The sequence below is a fragment of the Sciurus vulgaris genome (assembly GCF_902686455.1).
Source record: "Sciurus vulgaris genome assembly, chromosome: 15".
NCBI lineage: Eukaryota > Metazoa > Chordata > Mammalia > Rodentia > Sciuridae > Sciurus > Sciurus vulgaris.
The window spans coordinates 53,324,526-53,350,881 of NC_136476.1; the positions used below are offsets into that span (position 1 = coordinate 53,324,526).

At 36.0% G+C, this 26,356-nt stretch overlaps 1 protein-coding gene across 1 annotated transcript; it reads left to right on the forward strand.

Annotated features, from left to right (window-relative positions):
- On the forward strand, positions 1-26,022 carry LOC306645644 (reversion-inducing cysteine-rich protein with Kazal motifs-like). The gene is made up of 5 exons (XM_079113590.1): positions 1-169; positions 14,604-14,662; positions 20,882-20,955; positions 21,684-21,720; positions 24,466-26,022. The coding sequence occupies exons 1-4, from the start codon at positions 70-72 to the stop codon at positions 21,703-21,705; spliced, it is 255 nt and encodes an 84-aa protein (XP_078969716.1). The 5' UTR covers positions 1-69; the 3' UTR covers positions 21,706-21,720; positions 24,466-26,022.
- Positions 26,023-26,356: the final 334 nt, after the last annotated feature.

The following is a 26,356-nucleotide window of genomic DNA, read 5'->3' on the forward strand; positions in this document are numbered from 1 at the left end:
GAAGCGAGCGGCGGCGGCGGCCAGGCTGGGTCCGAGCATCCCGCCGCTCCGGACCCGCCCGGCCCGGACATGGCGAACGTCCGGGCCTCCCTCCGAGGCACGCTGCTGCTTCTGTTGGCCGTGGCGGGGGTCGCGGAGGTGGCGGGGGGCCTGGCCCCGGGCAGCGCGGGTGAGTAACTACCGGAGCAGCTGTGCGGGGCGATCCGGAGCGGCCGCCTCAGCACTCCAAGATGGCGCGGGGCAGGGGGCGGGGGTGAGCGCGACCCCAGACCCGGCCCACGTCCGGTGACCCTGGGTCCGGAGGTAGCGGCAGTCAGGACCTGTTGCCGACTCCGGGCGAATCAAGGCCCCTCCCCACTCTCGCTCTCTGCGCCCCGAAGATCTTCTGAACGGGGGCCGGTGACCTGGGTTCGAGGCCTTGCTCTGTCACCTACCAGACGTGGGCCCCCTGCCCTGTCCTGATACCCCTCGCCAGGCTCTGGTCCTTGTCAGAAAACGGTAAAATGCCTTCCCTCAGGATCGTCGCGAGGGTTGGGCGGGATTTCAGATGTGCAGCCTCCTTACCGCTGCCCAGGCCAGTTATTGTCACTTGTTACTTGACCCTTACTTGGTTCCGAAAGACCGGCCTCGGTGTCGGAGAGCTCTGGTGGGCCCTACGGTGCTATGTCGGACAGGGTTGAGCGGGAGGCATTAAAAATCAGTAAACCCTGCTCTCTGGTGCTAGCGGGCTGGAGGAGAGTTGGTCCTTGCTCTAAAGGAGTTAAACTAAGGATGAATAGGAAACTGCAGTGCTTATAGTTGTCGCCTGCTTGCTGGTCATTCAGATTTGTTGCTAACTCCTGCCCTCCAGCAGAGCACAGGTTAGGAAGTAGGATACAACAGGAGTAGCTTGAATTCAAGGCAGAAGTGTCCAAAGGAGATACAGAACTGTGTGTGCACAGAGGGAGATGACATCCACCTGGGATGGGGGCAAAATTGAGTGATGTCCTCCTAACTATACTAACCATCGAAAGATGGCAGGGTTCCTAATAACAACAGTGGTGGAGGAGTGCATTGCTTTCAGGGAGAGACCTCCTAGAAAAGGCAAAGTCAAACTCTACAGGTTTTAAGGTAGTCTGCAATGTTAAAAATAAAGCTTTAAAAAAAAAAAAAAAAAAAGGAAGGCATTTAAAGGGGGAGAAAATTGTGTCAGGAACCTCGGATTAGTTAACTGTAATTGTGTTCTAAATTTACCTGTAAATTAGCTCAGAAATCAAAGAAAAAAGAGAAAGAATACTATGTATTCTTCGCTAACTCAACTTACCTTTGTGAACCCCATTTTTCTCACTAAGTTAAAAGAGACTGAACTAAAGCACTTACAAATATTTGGTCCATAGAGTGCTAATTGCCCATTCTCATCCATAGCTACTCAGTTCTGTGGGAAGTTGTAGAGTGAAGTGATTAAGAATAATGGAGAAAGTTTCTTAGCCTTAATTTTTTGTCTAATACCCACATTTATTATATATAGCACCTCCTAGATTTTATTATAAGAATTAATTGAAGTAATACATCGTATTTAGCATAGTAAACACTGAAATGTTAGCTACTGAATATGTTTGGGAAACACTGCACATTGGACCCCGTCTTATAAATTCACAAAATACATTAGATTCACAATAAAGGGGCCAAGGATTCCTTTGGTAAAGACACTGGTTTGCTGGGGGAATAGAGAATGACTGCTCAGGAGTGTAGAGTTTCTTTTTGGAGGACTGAAAATATTCTAAAATAAACAGTGGTGATAGTTGCACAACTCCGAATATACTAAAAAAAAAAAAAAAACTGAATTATACATCTTAAAAGGGTGAATTGCATGGTATGGGAATTATCTCAAAATTATTACAGAAAAAATAATCATTGGCTCATAAAACTTTTCTTCATAATACCTAAAGTGCACTTTAGAAAATGCTGGGCTAGTTGATTTTTAACAGCCCTTCCAACTCTAAAAGTTCATGACCTGATACAATTTGTGTTGTTTGATAGAGCAAAATTCCAGATTTAATCTTAAAATCCTTGTACTAAATTCTAGGAAGCTTATATTGCCTGGTTCTTTACATAAAGAACATTGAGTAATATAGTAGACAAAGGCTTCTACTGTGCATTGTAGAAAGTGCAGAAAATGTTCTTCAATTCTAAACAGAAATTGAGAACACAATTACTAAATTGTTTTTCAATGAAGGCTTGGCTTATATTCCTGCATAGACAGTCTTCTGTCTGTCAAAGATTGGGTCCTTCTGTCTCCTCCAGCATAAAGCTTTACAGGTCACTACCCCCTCTTTTATATTGCCCTGATTATTCCTATACTCATTGGATGTAGGTAATGGAGTGATACTACTTATTAGCTGATTTTCTCTTTGGAGGGTAGGATGGGACTTTAGGGTGCAGTCTCATGGCACCTGGTAGTAGCTCTGTTTCTATTTAAGATATTTTGTAAGAAAAAGATGTAACATTAAAGGCCAAGTTGCAACAAGTTGACATTTAAGGAATTATGTAATAGTCTAGAATCCTGAAAAAGAATGTAATGAATTTTAAATAAGAAAAAGAAAAACGCCTATGTGAATAAAAGTAATAAAAAGCAGATTCTGTTCCCAATGCAGTATCTTGGCTCACACTGGAAAGAGCTAGGACTAATCATGGACCTAACGATAAGATAGTTTATTATGGTATATTACTAAAAGTTCCTATCTTGTATCCATAGACTTAAGCAATCTTTCATTAATCATACTTTTAACTATATACCATTGAAAGAAGAAAGGGGGAAGATGTCAAGGACGTGGGTTTTATATATTAAAAATGTACCCCTTTTATTGGGGGGGCAGGTACCTAGGATTGAACCCAGGGCGCTTACCCACTAAGCCACATCCCCAGTCCTTTTTTATATTTTGTTTAGAGACAGGATCTCGCTGAGTTGCTTAGGGCCTCACTAAGTTGTTGAGGCTGACTTTAAATTCGAAATCTTCCTGTCTCAGCCTCCCAAACTCCTGGGATTACAGGTGTGCACTGCTGCCACAAATGTGGCTTTTAAAAGAGCAAAATATACTCTTTTTTGTTAAAGGCTGGGGGTGTAGCTCAGTGGTAGCGTGCTTGCCTAGTGTGTGAGGCACTGGATTCAGTTCTCAGCACTGCATATAAATAAATAACAACTAAAAAAATTTTTTTTTAAATACTGATGGTTGCTGTATGTCAGGCAGTGTTCTAAGTGCAGAGCTGCTGCTCTCAAGGAGCTTTACATTCTAAAGGAGGGAAAATAGATAATAAAATCATCTCTGGGTATGATAAGTATACTATGAAAAAACTAAACCAAATGATAAGAGAATTGTGTGTGTGGAGGCTGAATGGTTACTTAGAGCTGACAAGAGCAGTCTCTTTGAAAGGTGAAGTTTAAAGTTAAGATCTGAAGGCCAAGAAGGTACTATCCTTCTGAAAGACAGAGGTGGGGTCCAGGAAGAGCAGAGACCTTAAGGCATAAAGACCAGAAGGTCTGTGTGGTTGGAACTTCGTGGGCAAGAGAGTACCATATCACTAGGTGCTAACCTTTGCAAGAAGTCATGTGAAGATTGTATTCTGTGTACAGATAGAAACCAACAGAGTTTTAAATGAGAGAGACATGATTTAATTTATATTTTAGATCACCCTTGCTGCTTAATGGGGGGTGGGGGGGGGATATTATAATGGGCAAGAGTAAATGCCAGGTGTCTAGAAGGCATTGCGGTAGTCCAAGCAAGAGAGAATGGTGACTTAGAGGAGAGATTCAAGATATTGTTGATAGGTTGAATATGGGAATTGAGAGAAGGAAGAATTAAACTTACTGATAGGTTTTTGTTGTTTTGTTTTTGAATTTTGAGCAGCTTACTAAAAGTTGATGCCATTTATCAAGGTAGGAAACACAGGAAGGAGCAGGTTTGAGAATTGACAGGTAAGATGGAAGTAGAACCAAAAGATCCATTTTGTGGCCTGTAGATGTAGCTCAGTGGTACATGTGCAAGGTCCTGGGTTCAATCCCTAGTACCCCAGTTTTTTTACATTTAAAAAAAATGTTTAAGATGGGTGTTAGGAAAAATTCCCTGTGTCCATTGCTTTTTAAGCTAAATTTTATACCTGTCAGTTACCTATTTAACAAATATAATCTATTAATAGTACCAGATACCATAATAAACATAGGTATAAAATAAAAGCGAAAACAGACATGATCTCTACTTTCATGGGACTTCCAGTTTTGTGGGAAGTTCAGACATTAAATATTACCTCCAAATGTATACTATCTACATTGCTATTTTGTATTTGTAGTTATATATAATTCAAGTACATCTAAGGAATATATTTCAGGAAAAATCATATGATATTCATGAAGTATTGTAGGGTATAATGTGCTGGACGCTATTAAGAACATAGATAACATGAAGACTACAAGAAAAGTGGAATATTAAGAGATTCATTCTGACCAAGGGTTATACCATTGAGAGCCAGATTTCATACTTTTAGATCCCTTGTTTATGAATGGGAGCCTTGTAGCACTGAGTGGGGAAGAACATTATCCAAGAATGCTGGCTATCAGCATATATAAGAGAATTTCAGAAGCGCCTTTTGCTTTAGTTGTTACATAATGATGAATGTTAGGGTTAAGGTTTAAGGTTTTGACCCCAACAAACAGAACCAAGGGTAGCTCTGATTAGGGGGCTGGCTATGTGACCTTTAACAGGAAATCTCATAGAAAACCATGAGTGGGAAATTCAGCACACCTCTACCTCAGGGATTGCTGGAGAAACTGGAAAGTTGGCAGGAACAAGACTGTTTTTACAAATAGCTAGCTTCTCTCTCTTTCACTGCTTCTCTTTGTGCATCTCTTGCATTCTTCTGCCAGCCAGTTTCCTCTTTTTACTCATGTTTTCTGTACTTCCAATAAAACTTCAGCTTCCCCAGTTACAATTCTTCTTGACCTTCTATACCTACTACCAACTGACTGTTTCTCTCTTGCCTGAGTACTTATCTCCAATATATGTTTTGACCTAGGCCAAAACAATCATGTTTACTAAATTATGAGTGGGTCACCATATGATATGTGGTAGTGAGAGAATACAGTGAGGAAAAAAACTTGTATTTTTTTTTCTGTTAAAAAGGTATAACAACATTATTAATATTGTTAATCCTTGAATAAAATATTTTAAATTGAGCACTGTGCTTGGTGTACCAAGATCAATCAATCTGGGGATTCCAAAATAACTCATATGAAATGACTAGAAAAAAATTAAAGATTCCAATTCTACCTAGAATAGTAGGGTCTTGCTGTAGTACATGCCTGTAAACCCAGTAACTGGAAGCTGATCACAAATTCAAGACAACTTAGCCAGACCCAGTCTCAAAATAAAAAAATAAAAAGGTCTGGGGATGTAGTTCAGTGATAAAGCACCCCTGTCAATCTTCAATACTACCAAAAAAAAAATGTTGGCTCTTAATCAACCCCCAAATCAACATGGCCTGAAGTTGTTGGAAAAGAAACATTGAAAGATGTTTGGAATTTAGATCATCAGGAAAGGGACATGAAGCACTTTAGGCAGAAGACTGTTCCAGATAATTGTAGATTTTCCTTATTGAAAGTAAATGAAGTTTAGGGAAGGGAAGGCTAGAAAAAAAGACTTGGAAATTTTTAGTTGGAATACTAGGAAGCCATTGTAGACCCTTAATTTATTAAGAGTGACATCGTGAAAGGTCCATTAAAAAAATTAACCTGGCAGTCATATTGGTACTACAATAGAATGAATATAATTGGTATTACAGCAGTACAGTGTGAGACCAACAATGGAGGATATGTCTAACTTGCAAATGATTCAGGGAAAAAAAAAAGCAAAACATGTTTATACATATGTATAGTCAGATGATAAAACAGTATAACAGCAATGTTGGATGAGTGATGGATTATATGGATAATCATTTTATTATTTGGCTCTCCCTTAGCTGACAGTATATTTTATATAGATATATATACCTATAACATCAGTTTTTAAGGAATAAATGTGATATTTGCATGAAGTTATTTATTAATTAAAGTTGAAGTTGTCATTTAAACATTTTTAGAGTGATTTTCATTTTCCAAGTTGTTTTAAAAATAAAAATTTGATCACAAATAAGATTTCATTGGGCACAGTGGTGCATACTTATAACCCCAGCTGTTCAGGAGGCTAAGGCAGGAGGATTGTGAGTTCAAAGCCAACTGGGACCATCTTTTTTGAGACCTTGTCTCAAAATAAAATTTTAAAAGAACTGAAGAACTGGGAATGTAGCTAAGTGGTAAAATGCTTGCCTAGCAAGCATGAAACCCTGAGTACAATGCCTAGTACATCCAAAAAAAAAAAAAAAAAAAAATATATATATATATATATATACATAAGTAATAAAAATAAGAATTTTTAAATTAATGTATCTTTTTAATTTAAAATGACCTTCCAGTATTAGCTCAGATTTTTTCCCCTTAATAGTGTGGGAAGGATATTTATATTTTCTTAAAAATATGTATTCTGTTTTAGTAATTCTTTAGGAAAACATTAATTAGAGGAAATCATTATTTTCCTTAGAAAAGAAAACAAAAATGACTTTGCATTAACCAGATTGAATTATAGCTTTTGGGAGACTTCCTTGTGGCAAAATCCCTTTTAACTTAAAAAATCCTATAATTCTATGGATATTCCTTATTTTTAGATTGGGGTGTATTTTGTTTTTTTAAATGCCAGTTGGTTTTAGAAGTTGTATTTTTCTGTATGTGGCTAGAGCATGTGTTTCCTGCTTATTTGCCTAACTTTGGTACACATGTTGCCTAAATCAGCAGCCAAACCTTGATGTTTCAAATTATTGGATATTCTGCTTGCATATATCTAGATGGCTCTAATTCCTTCGCTTTTTTTGAGGTGGGGAGTACCAGGAATTGAACTCATGGGCACTCAACCACTGAGTCACATCCCCAGCCCTATTTTGTATTTTATTTATAGACAGGGTCTCACTGAGTTACTTAGTGCCTCACTTTTGCTGAGTCTGGCTTTGAACCTGAGATCCTCCTGCCTCAACCTCCCAAGCCACTGGAATTACAGACATGCACCACCGTGCTTGGCTCTAATTCCTTCTTAAAGCCAACAAAATGGCTTTTAGTAATCAATTTTTGGTTTTTATTAATTTTATAATCACAGACACTTGGAATAAGGATGCAGGATATCTGTATGTCTTTAATAAGGATAATACCTGTGCTTTTTATTTTCATCATGTTGATATAGAGTTATATTTCAAACCATTTTACCTTTAGTCAACTTCATTCTATGAGAATAAACAGCTTAAAACTTTTTTCTTGAAGAAAAAATTAGAATCAAATTATTAAATTAAAGCATCTGTAGAATTCATTGCCTTATAAAAGCATTAGGTCTTGGAAATATTTTTTTTCCCTCTTTTGTACTAGTTGAATGACCCAGTTAATCCATTTTAATTGCTCTAAAAAAGATAAAGACCTTTAATTGCCACATTAATTACATTTGAATCTTCCCATCCTTAATGAAGGCATATGAATTAATGTTTTTTCATGGGCATTTATTTCTTGAAAAATATGCAATGGAAAAGATTCTAATAATCTTTTATTGTTTAAAAGGAAGAAAAATGTATACTAATACAGTAATGGCTAAAGTTAAGAGTACAGTTTGGAAAATATGATGGAGCTCCCTAGCCTGTTCATGGAGGGTGGCAGTCTTCTAAAAGGAGGAAATGTACTATTATAGAGGAATGTTTGGTTGAGAAGAGGAAAGAGATTATTACCAGAAGATTTCAGGCTGCCGTCTTTCATCCCATTCTGTCAGAAATACAAGAGAAGGCTTTTGGAAGAGTAGAAGGAAATATGCCAGAATGTCAACAGAGGTTGTGGCAGTACAGTGGGAGTATAGATCTTTCCCCCCCCTCTTTATTTTCCAAATTGGGGTTTTTAATGAAGGGGAGGAATTATTTAAAAAATTTAACTTTGTAGGTCATTCCACTATAAATTTGACCTTCACCATTAAATAAGGGAAAAAAGGCTTTTATATTTTAAATAAAACTTTTATATTTTAAATAAAAAATAAAATTGGAGTTTTAATTATGACACATTTTGTGTTTCTGTTTTAAATAAACCTTTGCTCCAAGAAACTTTTTCAAAAATCCCAAGGTCCAAATCAGACTCCTGTCTGCCTGATTGTTTACTTTTTGCTAAGCCTGTGTTTATTGGGACCATATGTTATTCTGAGTTATCTTTGCTCAAGATCAGCTGGATTTTCTGCCCTCATATGACCTTTGTGTTAGAGGATAGTAGAAAGTGCCAATTTTTAGAATACTTCAAAAGAGAACGTCAGTATCATGCAGGGGAGCCTTTTATCCTTGCCTGCCCTCCCATTCTAATGAGTCTGGGACACACCAACAGTCTTAGAAGATGGGGGTTGCTTGGTCTGGCATTGCAGAGAAGGCAGGGCTGCTGGGAGGAAGTCTCATGAGTTCTTGGGCCCTTCCTAGATTTAGAGCTTTTTAGAAAGTGAGAACAGTACAAGACACTTTTGACACTTTGAATCAAAGCACATTTTTCTTCTGAAACATAATAAAATTTTTTGTGTGTTCTTCAGAATAATATAGGTCAGATGTTTAAAGCTTTCAAGAAACCTTTTCCCATAGAGTTAATAGCGCCACAATACTCTTTTATGAAACCAAACTATAGTAATATGCCAGTGGTATCATAGACCCTGTCATTGTTTTGATAAAGAAAAAGTTTCTAGTTTTGAACTTAGAAGCCTCATTTGTAAGATTTAAAGAGGACTTCTTTTATCTTCTGTTTATTCATCCTCTTCTTCCCAATACCATTTCTGCTTTCAATCAAAAAAGTTGTTTTTCAATGAATAAAAATGCAGTCTGTAAAAATTAAAAAAAAGAAAAAGTTGTTTTTATCTCATTTGTATACTGAAATGGTTTAGATTTTTACTTGAATAGAGGATTATGTTACATGTATTAGTATGTGTACACACATATACAGGTTTGCATAATATATTAAAGATGTGTGTGTGTGTGTGTGTGTGTGTGTTATACATATGGGGGGGGCGGATACTGGAGATTGAACCCAGGGCCTTACGCATATTAAGCAAGTGCTCTACCACTAAGATATGTAAGCCTCACTAAGCCCCAAGTATGTATTTTTAAAGCTGTAGTATCAGATCCAGTTGCCTAAAAATAATGTTTTCACTTCCATGTCTCCTTTGACTTGCCAGTCCTACACAACTGCTGATCAGTTGTATTTTTTCCCAATCTTTTACACTCTAAAACAGTTACATGCTCCTTCAGATTATTTATATAGCTAATTTATGAATTATTCTGGGCCTGTAATGTTGCTTAGCAACCTTTCTTCCTTTTCTCTAATTTGATGTTTCTCAAATGGCATTCTGAGATGTTAGTAAGTGGCATGAAAAGTGTTCTGTGCTTTGAGAAATTTGTGTAATAGATCCCTATTTAGCAAATTAATGTATATTAATTGTTACTTTAACAAATAAAAGGCTTTACATTGTCCTATAGTGAATCTGTTCAATTTGTTTTTTTTTTTTTTTTTTTGGGGGGGGGCACTAGAATTTGAACCCAAGGGTGTTAAACCACTGAGCCACATCTCCAGCCCTTTTTTATTTTTTATATTTATTTTTTATTTTGAGATAGGGTCTTGCTAAGTTGCTCACAGCCTCACTAAGTTGCTGAGGTTGGCTTTGAACTTGTAATCCTACTGCCTCAGCATGCTGAGCTGCTGGAATTATAGGCATGCACTACCACCATGCCTGGCTTTTCAACTTTTTTTAATCCTTCATTTCCCAGTTTATTTGAACATGAAGCATTTTCTCTTGAGGCATAAATATTAACATGGTATGAAACAATGTTCTTTTATACAGAAACACATCTTTAGTTGTTTTCTTTCTCAGTTCTCCAAATTAGTTGTTTCAGACCTTGACATTTTCAGCTCAAACCCCCCCAACCCTATTTATTTCAACCTTATTTTTATTCTTTGTTTTGGATTTTTTGTTTTGAGACAGTCTTGTTATATTACCCAGGCTGACCTTGAACTCAGGATCCTCCCATCTTAGCTTTCCAAGATTATTATAGGTGTATACCACCATATCTAGTGCAACTCTATTTTCTGACCCAATCTCTATTTCACTGAGAAAGTAGATAACTGTCAGCTTCATTCTTCATATATCAATATCCTTAAGTCCTTTCCTCTTGTCTAGATTTCCTGGAATCCTAGGCCAGAGACCTTACTCTTGGGGTTCCAAAAAATGAGGTTTGGCCACTTGTCTGAAAAACTAAACAGAAAAGATAATGGTGTTTAGCAGGAAAGGAGCTTTTCTCAATATAGTCACATTGGGAAGGCAGAGTGAGATCTAGCATCTTAGCCTTGTCTTTGGGGTGTTGACATAGGTTTTAAGTTTGAATAAGGAAGAATTGAGGCAGGGTATAAGAGGTAATGCATAATTAAACAGTCCTAGTCAGACTGTGGCCTGGTTGGTCATCATCTTAGTTCTAGTTCTTCAAGGTGGCTCCAGAGAAGTTCTTATCATTGAGAGGGCCATCTCCATTTGCTTCACAGGATGCAGGATGTTTATCTGTCAGACCTGTGATCCTGGAAGGGATGATTGCTCCTGTTTAGGGGTTAATGGTAGGGTGATGTGCCTACAAGGCTCTACTATTCATGGAAGAAGTAGAGAAATGACCGGAGACTTCTAGGCACCAACCCCAAGGGTCTGAAACAAAATGCTGTAAATGTCCCTGCAAATCTTGCTTTAGTCTTGAAGGAGGACAAGATAGTTAAGTAAATTTAGGGCTAATAAACTTTGCCTTACAAGTTTTCAGATGAACACCCCTAAAATGATTAACATGCCTATGTGCAGAACTGAGCAGGTCATAAAGTTTAAGGTAATAAAGGAGATGGATACAAAATTAAGGCAGAAATGCCAAGCTTTATCCTGCTTTTAGTAACTCATTGGGCATCTGCATCTGCAGGCCTAAGTAAACAGACAACACTTTTAACAAAGACAGCCTTGCTAAATTCTTGTTATATATCACCACCAGGCTGTAAATTGATGAAGTAAGAGAGCATATTTTTTGTTCATTATTGTGTCCCTGTCTCTGAATACACTATCTCTTCTTGAATCCACATCCCTTTCTAGAAACCATCTCATTTCATTTCTCTTTAATCTGTTTGATCTCCGACTGGGTGTACTGCAATTCAGTTCTACCACCAACCACTCAATAGTTAACATAACCTCCACAAGCTTTAAAGGGCATGGCCCCTAACAAGACTTCACTTACTCCAGACACCAACCTCACTTCCGGAGTCCTCAGGCCACTCACACTTTTGACCAGGTATAAATCTGTGGTCTCCATGACCCTTTTAGCTTCAATAATTCACTTGAACCACCCACAGAGCTTACAGAAGGCAATATACTTAAAATTGCTCTTTGGAGCTGGGGGGCATAACTCAATGGTAGAGTGCACACTTAAGTATGTAGGAGGCTCTGGTTTCAATTCCCAGTACCAAAGTATAAAAAAACAAAATAAAATTACTGTTTTATTATAAAGAATTCAAGTCTGGAGCACCAGCCAAATAAAGAGACTCAGAGGACAAGGTCTGGGAGGAAATGAAGAGCTTCTGTCCTGTTCTCATGGAATCAGGATGCATCATCTTCACAACACATCAGTGTATTCACCAGCCCAGTGAGCTTCTGTCAGGAGTTTTTATCAAAATTTCATTACATAAGCATGATTGATTGATTGGTCACTTGATGGAATTCAGTCTCTAACCCCACTCCATCAAAGATTGAGATGTCAGGTTGAGAGATGATTCAAAAGTCTCAATCTTCTAGTCTTTCTGGTATGGCCAGACCCCATCCTGAACATATCTGGGTAAGACAACGAGTCATCTCATTTTCATAACAAAGACACTCATATTACTCAGGAAATTCCAAGGATTTAGAGTCTCCTAGGTTAGGGACAATGGCCAAATTCTTCATTATACATTGCTGATACTCAAAAGAGTTATCTGTACATTCTTAATTCTTTCTTGAACTCAGTCAGGCTTTTGCCCTCACCATGTCAAATTGATGACACATATTTGAATTCATCAGTATCCTTCACATTGCTATATACTGTGATCATTTTGAAATCCTCCTTTCTTGACATCATCTAGCACAGTTAATGCCTCCTTCTTGAAACATTTTATTTAGTTGTCTTCTTGGTCACTGTTCTTTCTCTTAGTTTTTTTCCCCATACATTAGCTACTCTTCTGCATTCACACCTAAGGGATGTCTCAAAATTATATCAAAATTATTTAAAAACTGGATTTCTGATTCTTTCTTACCCTCCGAAATTCCCTTTTTCAGACTTTTCCATTTCAGTTAATGGTATTTCCAGTATTTCTATCTTTCCACTTAAAATTTTATAGTCATCTTTGATTCTTTTTCTCCCATATCACACATCTAATCCAATAGCATATTCTATCAGCTTTGTATTCATAATATATATCCAGATTCTGATTACTTAATACCACCTCCACTGCTGCCCTCTAGTCAAGACACTATGATGTTCTATCAGTACAATTGCAGCAGCTTACTGAGAAGCAGATTGCTCCTCTGCAGTGTGTGTGTGTGTGTGTGTGTGTGTGTGTGTGTGTGTGTATGTGAATTTGGTACCAGGGATTGGACCCAGGGGCACTTAATCGCTGAACCATACCCTTAGCCCTTTTTGTATTTTATTTAGAGTAAGAGTGTCACTGGATTGCTTAGGGCCTTGCTAAGTTGCTGAGGCTGACTTTGAACTTGCAGTCCTCCTGCCTCAGCCTCCAGAGTCACTGGGATTACAGGCATGCACCACCTCACCTGGCTTCTGCAGTATATTTTTAACACAGAAGTTAGAGTGATCCTTTTAAATTCAGATTATGGCATGCTCAAAACCCTCCAATGGTTTTCCCTTATTAGAGTAAAGGCACAAGTCCTTGTAATGGCCTATAGAGACCTATATGATCTAGCCCTGTTACTTCTCTGATATTATACATTATCATCTACTTTCTTTCATTCTTTTCCAGCCACACTCCGTGCTGCTCTCTGAACACACAAGAAACTTTGCACTTGTTTGAAAATTCAATAGACTTGTTCTCTCACTTTCTTTAAGTTTTCTGCTCAAATATCATTTTTTTCAATGAAGCTTTCCTAACCTGCCCTACAAAATACCTTTGTACTGCTTTATTATCACAGTAGTCTTTACCACCATCACACATTCATATTCATATCTTCCCTTCTTTCTCTGTGTGCGTGTCTGTGTGTGTGTAGTTTATTTTTCCTTCCAGGGAACGTAATCTCCATGGGGACAAAGGCTCGTGATTGTTGAGTGAATGAATTGATTCCTGGTACTTAATAAACTGCTTCCTTAGAGGAAAAGATATGCACTGCTTCTTGCTAAGCATAATGCCTTCTTATTAAAAAAAAAACAAAACAAAACTTGATTTCACTCACTCTGGATTCCTCTTAAGACATTGTTCTATCAGAAAAGCATTAATTCTCAACTGTTTCTTTCAGTCTGTAAAGAAGCTCAAGTCTTTCCAACTCTTAAAAAGGGCAGGAAATCTTCCTGTGGCCCTGCATCTTCCTGTAACTACCATTCTCTTCTCTTCCTGTTACTGCCAGACTTCTTGTGAATCTACATTTACTATCTATGCTTCCTCACCTCTGACTTACTTCTTAATAGCTTTCATTTCTACTGACTGTACAGAAGTGATCAGGTGGCCTTCTGACTAGTAAATCCATTTTCTTTTTCAGTTTTCCATTCAACTTGATTCTTGGGCACATAACACTACACCCTCCCCTGTAATACCACTCTCTGTAGTTGACCTATCCCAATTAGACTATTCCATTTCCATCTCTTTCTTTGTCTCTTCTCGTGTCTCAGATATTGCCAATTTTTTAGAATTTGGTGCTACATGTACTTCTCAGTATAAACTCCCTAGGCAGTATCATTTCTGTATACCTCCTTTATGCTGATGACTTCCAAATTTGAATCTTGAGGTTTGGCTTTTCTTGCACTCCAGACTTCAATTTCTGACTTTACTGGAATTTCCATTTGAATGTTCTATAGGAAACACAAATTCATCTCCTAAACAAAATTCACTTTTTTAAAAACCGTTTGACCTTGTATTTTGGGTATAATAATAGAATCTAATCCATAGGGTAATTTGTAAGAATTGAAAAAGCAACGCATAAAATGAGCTTAATATAAAATTCTGGCACACAGAAAGCTTACAATAAATAATAGTTACTATTATCACATTACAGTCTCCCCTATTAGACTGCAAGCTTATTGAGGGCAAGGACCATATCCTTAAACTTCATACCATCCTTGTAATAGATGCTCATTAAGCATTGAGTTAAAATTAATAATAATAATCTGTGGGATAAACAGTTTGTATAATCTTCTTATAGCTTAGTCATCTTGCTTATTTAATAGTGAGACAACTTTATATGTTGGGTTTTTGTTTTTGTTTCTTTCCCTAGGTGCATTATGTTGTAATCATTCAAAGGATAACCAAATGTGCCGTGATGTGTGTGAACAGGTAAGCTTGATCAAAATTGTAGAGGCTGTCAGTTATGTAACTACTTATTACATTTAATAACTGGAGAAATCTGCTGGACAGTACCTTAACCATATGATCAGAATTCACATCACCAATACTGGGACAAATTGACATGTGTCTGCTGATACAATGCAGTGAGAAGAAGCACAGCATCTTATAAAGCATTCCTGCCAAAAATGCTTATCCTGAATCATGAAAAAACAATCAGGTAAATGCAGATTGAGGGGTATTCTTCAAAACAACAGTCTATACTCCTCAAAATTATCACTTATATTAAAAATATCAGTTATTATAAAAACAAAGGCAGGCTGAAAAACTGTTCCAGATTAAAGGAAACTAAAGAGATATGACAGCTAAATGCAATGCATGATACTGGATTGGATACTGGAACAAAAAAAAAATTACCATAAAGGACATTATAGATAAATTGGTGAAATTTGAATATGGACTAAATATTAGCTAGTATCATATCAGCATTTTGATCCTGAATTTGGTCATTATATTGTGGTTAGGTATGACAGTGTCCTTATTCTAAAGAGATACATGCTAGGATTTAGGAATGAATGATCATAATGTCTATAATAAATTCTAAAATAGTTCATCAAATAGTAGTAATAACCATATGTGTATATAGAGAGTTATAGCAAATGTTGTAAAATGTTAATAATGGGTGAATCTTGGTGAATACTCTGGTTATTTTTCGTATTACTCTTAAAATTTTTTCTAGGTTTGAATTTTTCTGGTTGAAACTTTTTATCCAAGTTCTACCGAAACAATATCTATTCATAAAGTCCAACTTTTCTTTCATCATTAGCCTTAGCACCTGATATATTATGGTCTCAGTCATCTTCGAAGTTTTCTAGTAATAATCTGGATTTTATCACTTTCTAAAACTAGGCAAGCTACCTAACTGGGACTCTAGTTCTCTCAAACAATACTGTGGACTTTGTTTTGTTTTGTTGTTTATTTTGAGGATTGAACCCAGGGACCACCACTGAGCTCCATCCCTAGTCCATTTTATTTTTTTATCTTGAGACAACATCTCTGAGTCACTGAAGGTCTTGCCAAGTTCCTGGGGCTAGCCTGGAATTTGATCCTACTGCTTCATCCTCCTGAGTGTAAGGAATTACAGGTGTGAGCCACTGTACCTGGCTATGGACTTAGATTTTGCAAGATACTTTCTGATTATAGTACATGAGAGTGTCTCAGTAGACATCTCATCTGAGTAGCTAATAGAGAATGCAGTGATGTGCCAAATCAAATTTGCTGCCAGAACATAGCTTTTTATTTTATTTGGATAAAATCCAGGGCCTTGTACATACTAGGCAAGCACTCTACCTCTGAGCTACATTCCCGCCCCAGGATAGCTTGTTTTTTTTGTGGTGGTGCTAGTGCTTAAACCCAGGGCCTTGTGCATGCAAGGCAAGCACTCTACCAACTGAGCTCTATCCCAAGCCCCGCCCCAGGATAGCTTTTTAAAACAAAAATGACCTGTTGGTAGTGTCACTAGAAGGAAGCTTTCCAAGTAATTCTTGGCTACTTTTGGAGGCATTGCTTTTCTGACTTTTCACTTTGTTTCTTCATGCTTTTCCTACTGAGGTTCCATAGGATTAAAAAATGTGAAGAGGTATCTTGTAATGAAATACCCGCAGCAGGCAAGGTCTAGTTTCTTAAAATCTGGAATGTTAGACATTCCATGACTTAGCAAATCTATTGAATACTACAGTCACCCTAATAAAGAACATTATTCTCTAACCAGGTTCTTAACCAATTGAGAGGATAAGACAGATAAGTCCCAAAATAAAACTTTATAACTAGTTACACAGATGTTGAATGTAGCTTTATCTCTAGGCACACACTAAGTGACAGAATTAGACTTACTCCCAGAGGAAGACAGGTAAGGTCTGGGTAGCATATGTTCATTTTCTCCTACCAAATTCAGCAGTCAGCTAAGTCAGTCTGTCAGATCATGGTAGGAGTGAGGAGTATAAAACAGGCCTGGACGATTAAAACTAGTAGATCTCACTACAAATGGAAGAAAATACCAGGAGTGAGGAATTATCATTTCTGTAACCAGTATGGAATAAAGGGAGAATGAAGTCCTGATAATTTAGATTTTGTGCTGGAGTGAATAGTCTTATATACCTTTGATGGCTGTGAAAGTTGGGAAAGGGTTTGGTTGGGGTGCGGGGGTAGGTTCACCTTCCTGGTAAGTTGCTGAATTGTCAGTACATAGTTGAAGATAGTTGAAAACTGGGAGTTAAAACCTTTGGAATTAGAATTTACATAAAAGGGCTGGTGGTTTATAACAGTCAAAATAATAAGTGTGATGATTTACTGTGTAAGTCTGTCAATATTGTCAGAAAGTTAAAGTTAAGGAATTTGAAATCTGAGAAAAGGCCCTTAGTTTGTTTTAACAAGAGAAAACTGTTAGCAGTGTCTAGAGCAGGGACTTTGGTTTGCTTTGTTTTTGCTGAATCCCCCAATGCTTAGAACAGTGCCCAGTACTGAACATTTTTCAACAAATATTTCTAGATTGATTGGGATGATGGGGCTACAAGTCATACTGCAGGTATTTTATTTTAATTTAATTAAAAGTTTAAATGTATTATGTACTTTTTCAAATTTACAAAATTGTTTTTATATACAACTATATTATAAAAATTCTTCAAATATAAGGATTATGTCTTACTTAACTATTGTACTTAGGTCCTTATTCATGGAAACTGATCAGTGAGTGTTTGCAGGTTGGTTGGTGAAGAAATGAATGAAATGAAAGAAAAAAGTTGGAGAAGTCAGCCAGGCGCAGTGGCACACAACCTATAATTCCAGTGACTTGGGAGACTGAAGCAGGAGGATCATAAGTTCAAGGCCAGCCTTGGAATTTAGTGAAACCCAGTCTCAAAAAATTAAGGACTGGGGATGTAGCTCAGTGGTAGAGCACCACTGGGTTCAATACTCAGAACTACCCCCCACAAAAAAAGAAATGAAAAGAAAAAGTTGAAAGTGTCAATAAGTCAATGCAGAAGTGAAGATTTATTTAGATGATAGGGCTTTGCTTGTTGAATACAAGGGGGAATCAATTATGATGAGTTGAGGTAAAAAGAAGTCTTTTAGAATTTAAGATTATAAGCCCTGTGATCTGATTATTTCTGCCTTGAATGGAGTATGAGTTTGGTTATAATTTTTTGTGTGTGATTTATACAATCAAAGTTTCTATTCTAGATATGTATTCATCTTTCTTTTAAGATGTGATTACCAGTTCAGTAAGAAAAGTAACTGTTTATATTTAAGTCTATTTATTATCTGAAAGTGTATTCATGTGGCTTCTTTAAGCTAAATGTATTCCTAATAATTAGTATATATTTCTTAGTTAATTCATTCTACTTTATAGAATCATAATTTTAGAGAGAGAAGGGACCTGATGGATATCTGACTTCTAAATTTTGTTTGTTAACTATTCAGATAACTTAACCTGGGAGTTATTATTTGTGTGTGAGAAGTGTTAAATATTCTTTATTTAATATTATACATAAATCACACTAAAATGCCTTTCCATAGGAAAAGACAGCATTTGAGATACAGGGAATTCTAACTGGGAGTTATATATATATATTTTAATCTCCCCATGTGCTAAACCCTGTACTATACTTCTTTAATATGAATTATTTCATTTAATTCTTACACAAGCACTTGAGGAGGTAATATCTGCATTTTATAGTTAAGGAAATAGAGATATAGCAAAGTTAAATAACAAACCAAGCCAGTGATTTGAAGAACAGGACTCAGAACCAAGTGTGTCTAGTTATATAGTCCATACTGCAGCCATCAGGATATAACCATCTCCTATAATGCAAAGTAGGAATGCCTGTTTATTCAAAGTATATTTTTTACAATCTCAGTTCCATGTTCTTTGTATTGTCCTAACCTGTTTCAAGTGCTTGGAGGTTTTTTTGCTTTTTTGTTTGTTTTTGAGAAGAAATGTTGTTGAGGGACAAGGCATAGTTTTCCTTCTCTGTGCTTCTTCCATTCCATGTTACATGCTTGCTTTCTCTCTTTCATTCTTTTTGTATGTCGTTGTCCCTTTTTTTACCCATTGTTTTCTTTCACTCTTCCTTATCTTTTTATAATGGAAAATTGCAAATATATACAAAGATAGAAAATATAAAGAGCTTTGAATTCATCTTCAGCATTATTAATACCTTTCATTTATTCCCCCCCATCATACTCTTTCCATTCCTCTTCCCCCATTATATTGAGGCAAATTTATATTGAAGCATATCCCAGTTGTTCTATCATTTGATCCATGGATTTTCAGTTTATAAATTATAAAGATTCATTTTTTTAAAAAAAATAACCAGGCTAGGGGGTTTGCTTTAGTGACAGAGTGTGCCTAGTATTCATGAGGCCCTGGGTTAGATCCCTAGCACCACAAAAATAAATAACCAAAACATCATTATCACTTCTTTGAAAATGTAATATTCTAATAATATCTAGTTATTCAGTTGTCTTAATTGTTTAATAAAACTTCTTATCAAGATCCAAGTGAAATGTATACATTGCAATTGGTTTTATGTCTTTTAAGGTCTTTTTACCCAACAATACTTTATGTGTGTGTGCGTGCGTGCGTGTGTGTGTGTGGTGTGTGTGTGTGTGTGTGTTGGTGTGTGTATTTGTAGTACTGGGGATTGAACCCAGGGCCTGTGCATACTAGGTAAGCACTCTACCAACTGAGCTACATCCCCATCCCCAACCCAACAATACTTTTAGAATGACTTATACTAAATATTTTTCTTTTAAAAATTTTTAAGTATTAACTTATATTAATGTACAAATTAATGGATTCAACTGTGACATTTCCATACATGCTAATAACATACTTTAATTGTATCTACCCTCCCTACTACCTTCTATTACTTTCTTTTGCCTCCCCTCTCTTAAATATCTTTTGATCTATAGATTTCTTCTAGTAACTTACTTGAATAAATTTGAATTTATCCTGTAGAGTTTCCTACAGTTTGAACTTTACTGTTCACATCCATGGTATCATTTAATGTATTCCTCTTCCTTCTATATGTCTTAGTAATTAGTTGTTAGATTTAGAGCAGAACTATCTAGTAGCTTTCTACAGTGATAAAAATTTTCCATAACCATATGTTAGCCTCTAGCCATATGTGCCAAGTGAATACTTCAAGTATGATTAAAGAGACTAAGGAACTGGTTTTTAATGTTATTTCATTTTAATTGATTTAAGTTTAATTAAATAGCCACACATGACTACAGCTATCTTATGAGACATATCTAGAGGCTTGATCAGATTGAAGTAACTTTTTATTTTTGTTTTGTTTGTTTGACAGTTCTTCCCATGAATGGTATTTTGTATCTAGTTGTTGCCTTTTCATGATGTTAACATGTTTTTAATTACTTAAATGCATTAATTCACTAGATATTACAAAATGGTGCTATCTTATTTCTTTTTACTTCTTAACTATACTTAGTATTGGAGGAATAACTGGAACTAAATGCTTTTTCATTGCCCTTAGCACTCATGGATAGTCTTGACTGTTTACAGGTAAATGTGAAGGTCTGTCTGATATGTGTAATGATTTCTAATTTACTGAGATACCAGATTGTAACTTTATTAATTTAATTCCTGTAAGGCTGTGAGTCATTTGGCCTGGTGAGTGAACCTTGTCAGCTCCTCAGGATATTTAGTGAAAGATGGCTTTATCTTTATTTTATGGAGAATTTATGAACCATATGCTATTCACAAATTTCATCTTCATCAGTGTCAAGAATATGACACAGTTTAGCTTTTAATTGTCATCGTTGACTAAAAGCATTTATAGAACAGTTTAGAATAAATTTTTCTTTTTTACTTCCTTTTCCCTTTTCTTCTCTCTTAATTTTTTCCAACTCCACCCCCAACAGGTTTTCTCCACTTTGGGTCAATAGAAAAGGCTCTGGACTTACTATTTTGGACTTTCTTGGTATTTGCCAATTAACAACCTTTTAAGAAATGTTACCTCAGCTTAATTTGGATGCCTTCCAAAGGTTTTCCATTTATGAAAAGAAGTAGGAAAATATTCTGGTTCTGATAGTCTAGAGGATAATAAATTTTATTCATTCTTATGGGGAAAAAAAATGCTACAAAACCTTTTTCCTTTTTTTTTTTTTTTCTTTTTTTTGGTCAAATAGATTTTCTCCTCAAAAAGTGAATCCCGACTAAAACATTTATTACAACGAGCCCCAGATATTGCCCTGAAACAATGGTAAGTTTCTACTTAAACTATGAAGGTTTTTGTCTATATGAAACTAATGAGTTACTTTTAGTTTTAGCATAATATTCAATGTGATTGTGGTCAGAGTAAAATATTAGATTTAGTTAAAATATTAGATTTAGAAAGTGTTTTTTAAAAATCTTCACACAAACTGTTAATAGAATATGGTCTTCCATTTTTATTTTGTACTTTAGGATGTAGGTATAAAAACAAGTTTTAAATCTAAATGTATTCCAGCCTTTAATTTTATTGTAATATTTTATTTGGGTTTGAATTTCATTTATTATTTTAATTTTGATTAATTTTATGAAGCTATAATAACTAATATCTTATTTATTTTGATTTTTAAAAATTGAATTGGGAATAAGGGAACATACATGGAATAGTATCCTATATTTCTATTTTCTGACATACTATAGATCTATTGCTTGCCTGTCTAAATCAGGTAGCCTAAAATATTTCCATTGCTTGGGCTCTTCTCAGTATTTGGGATGCTTATGAATTAGACCAACAAAGCTTGAGCTTGCACGGAAGAACCTCTTTTTATACATGGTACCTTTATTATGTGAAGGGGGAAAAATGATGGTCAGTTTGATGGACGTTTTTCCTTAAGTTACTCAGCAGACACTTTGTCTCTGTGCTTGGAAACAGCAATAAAAATGTCTTTTTTATAAAAACTGGTTATCTACATAAAAATCTCTTGGTGATTACAATTTCAGGTTGAAATTTGGAGTTGTATGAATTCATCTTTGCCAGGTAAGCAGTAGAAAGTATAACATTTAGCATTTAATTTTAAAAATTTATTTTGTGAATATAAAATCTGTCATAGTTCAAAAATAGAATTTGTACTCCGGAGGTTTTTATCCTTGTCTTCCCTTCCACACCCAAATTTTCAAATGTATATTTATTCTCATTCAAACCTTTTATATTCTTGTCTCCACTTCACCATTCTTCTGAAACTATCTTTGAAAGATCACCAGGACTTCTTGATTTGTATATCTTTTGCTTCTTCTCAGTGTTTATTCTCTGATTTTCCTATATACTTGGTATCATTGACTACTAACTCCTTATGACTCCATCTTGGCCTTAGAACAGTATTTTCTGGTATCTTTCTCCTCTTACCTACCATAAGAACTGTGGTTCCTGTGTTCAGTGCTTTCCCCTTCTCTCTCTACACTCACTGTGGTGAACATTCCCTCCCAGAACTGTTAACTAATCAGCCATGGAAAGGGAAGTATCAAGTCTAATTTGTTTGTGACTTGTAAACATCTCTTCCTAGATTCTTCATCCAGGTGGCATCTAAAGTGCTAATCTAAAATCAGTCATAACTGACCCTTTTTCTGAATGACCACTAGACTAGAAAAACCCTTTTTCTTTCTAGTTCCATTGATTCTCCCCTTGCAAAATCTTGCAACTGTCTTTTCTATTTCTAGTTCAAGTCTTTATTATTATTTTGCTCTTGGGATAGAATATTTTAATAACCTTATGATTGATGTTTCTATACATTATATACATCTTGCCTATCCTCTTCAGAAAAGAATCCCTCAAGCAAGATCCACTTCCCTTGGAGTAAAGCCCAAACTCCCTATCCTGGCATTCATGGTCTTCTAAATTAAGGCTAATTTTCTAGTCCTTGTTAAAAACCAATCTCTTGGGGGTGGGGGCGGGGGGGGGGGTAGTATAGCTTATATATTTCTGAGTTCTAAAGGCTTGCCACATTCTTTAAAAGTTTGTATTCAAACAAATTGATTTGTGTGTCTTCCTGGAATTGCCACCTCCTTCCCTGTTCTCGTTATCTCTTAACCTAATGTCCTGGAATTTATACACATACATATGCATTCCTACCGAACTGTAATCTCCCATAATGGAATAAGTCATATATTTTATCTATTTCATACTTTCATAGCCCATATAGCACCTAATAGAGTACCTTGTCTATAGTAAGGACTGAATAAATTTAAAAGCTTGTTGAATAATATTTTCTAAGGTCACTAGATACATAGAAACAGCAATGTACTGTATTATTAACAGCCCATAGAGTTTATGACCTACAAGAATTCTATTCATAATTCTTTCTAATATGTGAGAAATTCTGAATAGCAAACAGCTAAGAATTAGAGGAAATTATACGGGGCAGTGGATCTAGATGGAAGTCTGTGCCCTTTATATCCTTAAAGCACATGGAGATAAAGAAATGTATAAATATGCAATATTTTTAGTTTTTATAATTCATGTGATTTATAATGATCAACTTTGAGGCAGTTTATAATTGTATTTTGAGAGCTTTGTCTATCTGTAAACTATTTGTTTGCTTTTGTTTGTTTTGCTTAATGTTTTTCAGTAGAATACTACTGTTTGTTGTATTAAGTCCTAGTTTTGTGTTACCTATTGCCTTGAATTCACCACATTTTTTCAAATGTGAATAATAATTTAATGTAATCCGGATGTTCATCTGTAGATCTGTGTATTACATGGAAATAGCATAGAGCATTTTTTAAAGCAAATAAAGGAAGAATTTGCAGCATTCCTACAAACATAAGTCTTTTCTCCTTTCATTGTTCACTTGTTTTTTTCTTTTCTGTTCCTTTCTTGGTTTTTTTTGTTTGTTTGTTTGTTTTTGTTTTGTGATACCAGGAATTGAACCTGCACTCTACCACTGATCTACATTGTGAGAACTTTTTTTTTAATTTTGAGCCAGGGTCTTGCTAAGTTGCCAAACTAGCCTTGAATTTGCAGTCCTCTTGTCTCAACCTCCCGAGTTGCTGGGATTATAGGCATGTACACCATTGTGCCAGGTTCTATATTTACTTCTTATGTTCCTAATTTTATAGGAGAAGTCAGTCTTTGACATTTATGATCACGAAAGGGGTCTAAGAACTTATTAAAAGGATTTTTATTTTATCATCTTTTGATTTCAAAGTACTTTAATTGGAGAAATATCTGCTATGCATAAATTGAACCAAAATAGTACATAGTCATTTTGACCCATGATTAATTGTGCCCATCAAAGTCAGGACTACTTGACAGAAATTACTCTTGCATGTTTTCTAAGAATCAATCTTTAAATAGGATCATGCATTTTTACTATTCCACATATATAATATTTTGAACACAATAGTACTTGTACTCCTATTCGTTTGCTTCAGTTAAATTAGAATCTTTGCCTCAGTCTATAAAAATAAGAAGAGGCTTCTCCATTGCTTTCTTCTCCCTATATATCCTCTGATAGAGTGAGAATGACTTAAGTAAAGTTTAGGTTGAACAGAGAAAAGTGAAGAAGCAGAGGGCCTGGTGATTATGCTGTGTGAGACCCTAAGGAGACTGATGAGTACTGGGAGTAAGGATGAAGGGGAAAGGCTTAATAATTTTGAGGCCCTGCTATCTGGGCTACTTTTCCTGTGGTCACCCTCTTGGATTTGTAGTGGTTTCCATGAAACATTTTATTGTAATTTTTGTCTTTGTTATTACTTATGAAAAACATGTGAACATTTTGTTTTTAAGGTGTATTTAAGAAGTCTGATGGCTGGGTTGGCTTAGGTTGCTGTGAACTGGCTATTGCCTTGGAATGTCGACAGGCATGCAAGCAGGTAACACCTGGCAATCAGGTTTTTCTGCATCATGAAGTATAGTTTTGGGTTACTGTGCATGTTATACAGTTAGCTGTGCATATGTTTAAGCCTTGCCTACTTTATAGCATTGGAGAGGTAACCCACAGAAACTGCAAGTTGCCATTTCTTACATGGGACATTTCCTTTTAGATCTGTTCCTTTTTCAGTTATGGCTGCTACATCTATGATCTTCAGCCTTCTCCTTTCTCATCTTTCCTTCTCTCTGCCATGCAAAGAAAGAATTTTATTGGAATCAGGGCCTTTCATGCTTTGCCCGTGGTCATGCTGAGTCAATGCTGAATTGTCTCCAAATGGTCATGTAACATTTACATATGCTTGGACAAAAGAAGTTGACACAGTTGCCTATTTCATTTTCATCTTTTGTCTTTTATCATGGTTTACCCTGAGCATGTTCTCATATCACTTCTCTTAACCTAAGTGGAATGTGATTCCTATAATGAGTTATGGCTTTTCTTTGATTTGATATATCTTGGTCCATTTCAGGCTAGGTCCTTGAGTCCTTCCTCACTGCATATTTTCATGGTGCCTCCATGAATGGGAAAATCACCACCACCCCCACTCCCACTTCCACCACCCCGTCTTCGTCACTCCAAATGGTGGGAATAGACCACAACTGGAAAGACTTCTCATTTTATTCTTGTAGGGACTGATCTCTGAACAGAACTATATGAGACATGGTATCACCTTCACTTTTACACAGACCACTGTGTACCATAACCTAGGCAACACTCTTTGGGCAGCACATGGCCTAGCTATATGCTGCTCTCCTTTAAGCATTGGGATGCAGCTGAGTTGTCCAAGATTGTACTGTAAGAATCTAATGAGACTTAAAGCAGTTGTCAGCCTATTCTGCTTTCCTTTTCCATCCTACCAACTGGCTTATTCTAAATTGCATGGGCCTAGGTGAAAGAATAGGAGGAAATGAAATAAGGGACCGAGTCCATGGCTCTGAAATTATGTCTTTAAATGGAGACTAATGTCATGTAGAAGATTAACTACTTCTCAGCAGATTTGTTGTGCTTGTTTTACATAGAAGTACATATTTAAATGTGGTTAATAACTTGCTGTTTCTCTGAATATCAGTTTCCTCATCTATAGAGGTGATAATATCTTCTTAAGCTTATAAGAGAATTACATAAAAGGAACTTTTGTTAATTGCCCTGACATAGTACCCTTCTTTCTTTGGTTGTCCTCTCTACCATTGAAAAAATTGGCTCCGTAAGTTCAGTATAAAATCTTTGTGTATGAAGGGTTAAAGTAAAAGCAAAATATAAGTGCCCTGGCAGAGCTTCACAAGAAAATTTGCTGTGGCAGAGCTTCACAAGAAAATTTGCCCAGAATGGAATTCAGCTTAAAAAAAAAAAGTTCTCTCTGATTTACATTTCCTTCAAAGTCATCTAGTTTCTGAAATAACAAAAGAGCCATGTTATTATGTGTGATTAAACCATAAAAAGTTAGAGTGAAATGCTAGCATATTGAATAGATCCTAGGGGTGCTGTTTGTTTTAAAGTCATTGCATGAAATTTGCTGTATTTTAGGAACTTTTAAAATATTTGGAGTATAAGATTTTCCAATAAAATAAAAAAATACTACACCAGCCATTGACATATACTAACTTGTGCTCCTTTTTGTCTTTGTTAAATAGCATGTATAATAAATTAATGGAGAAATGTGTTGGCTTTTAGGCATCTTCAAAGACGATATTCCAAAGTTTGCAGAAAAGGAATATGAGGTATGCGTTTTATTTAGCAAATATGGGTAGC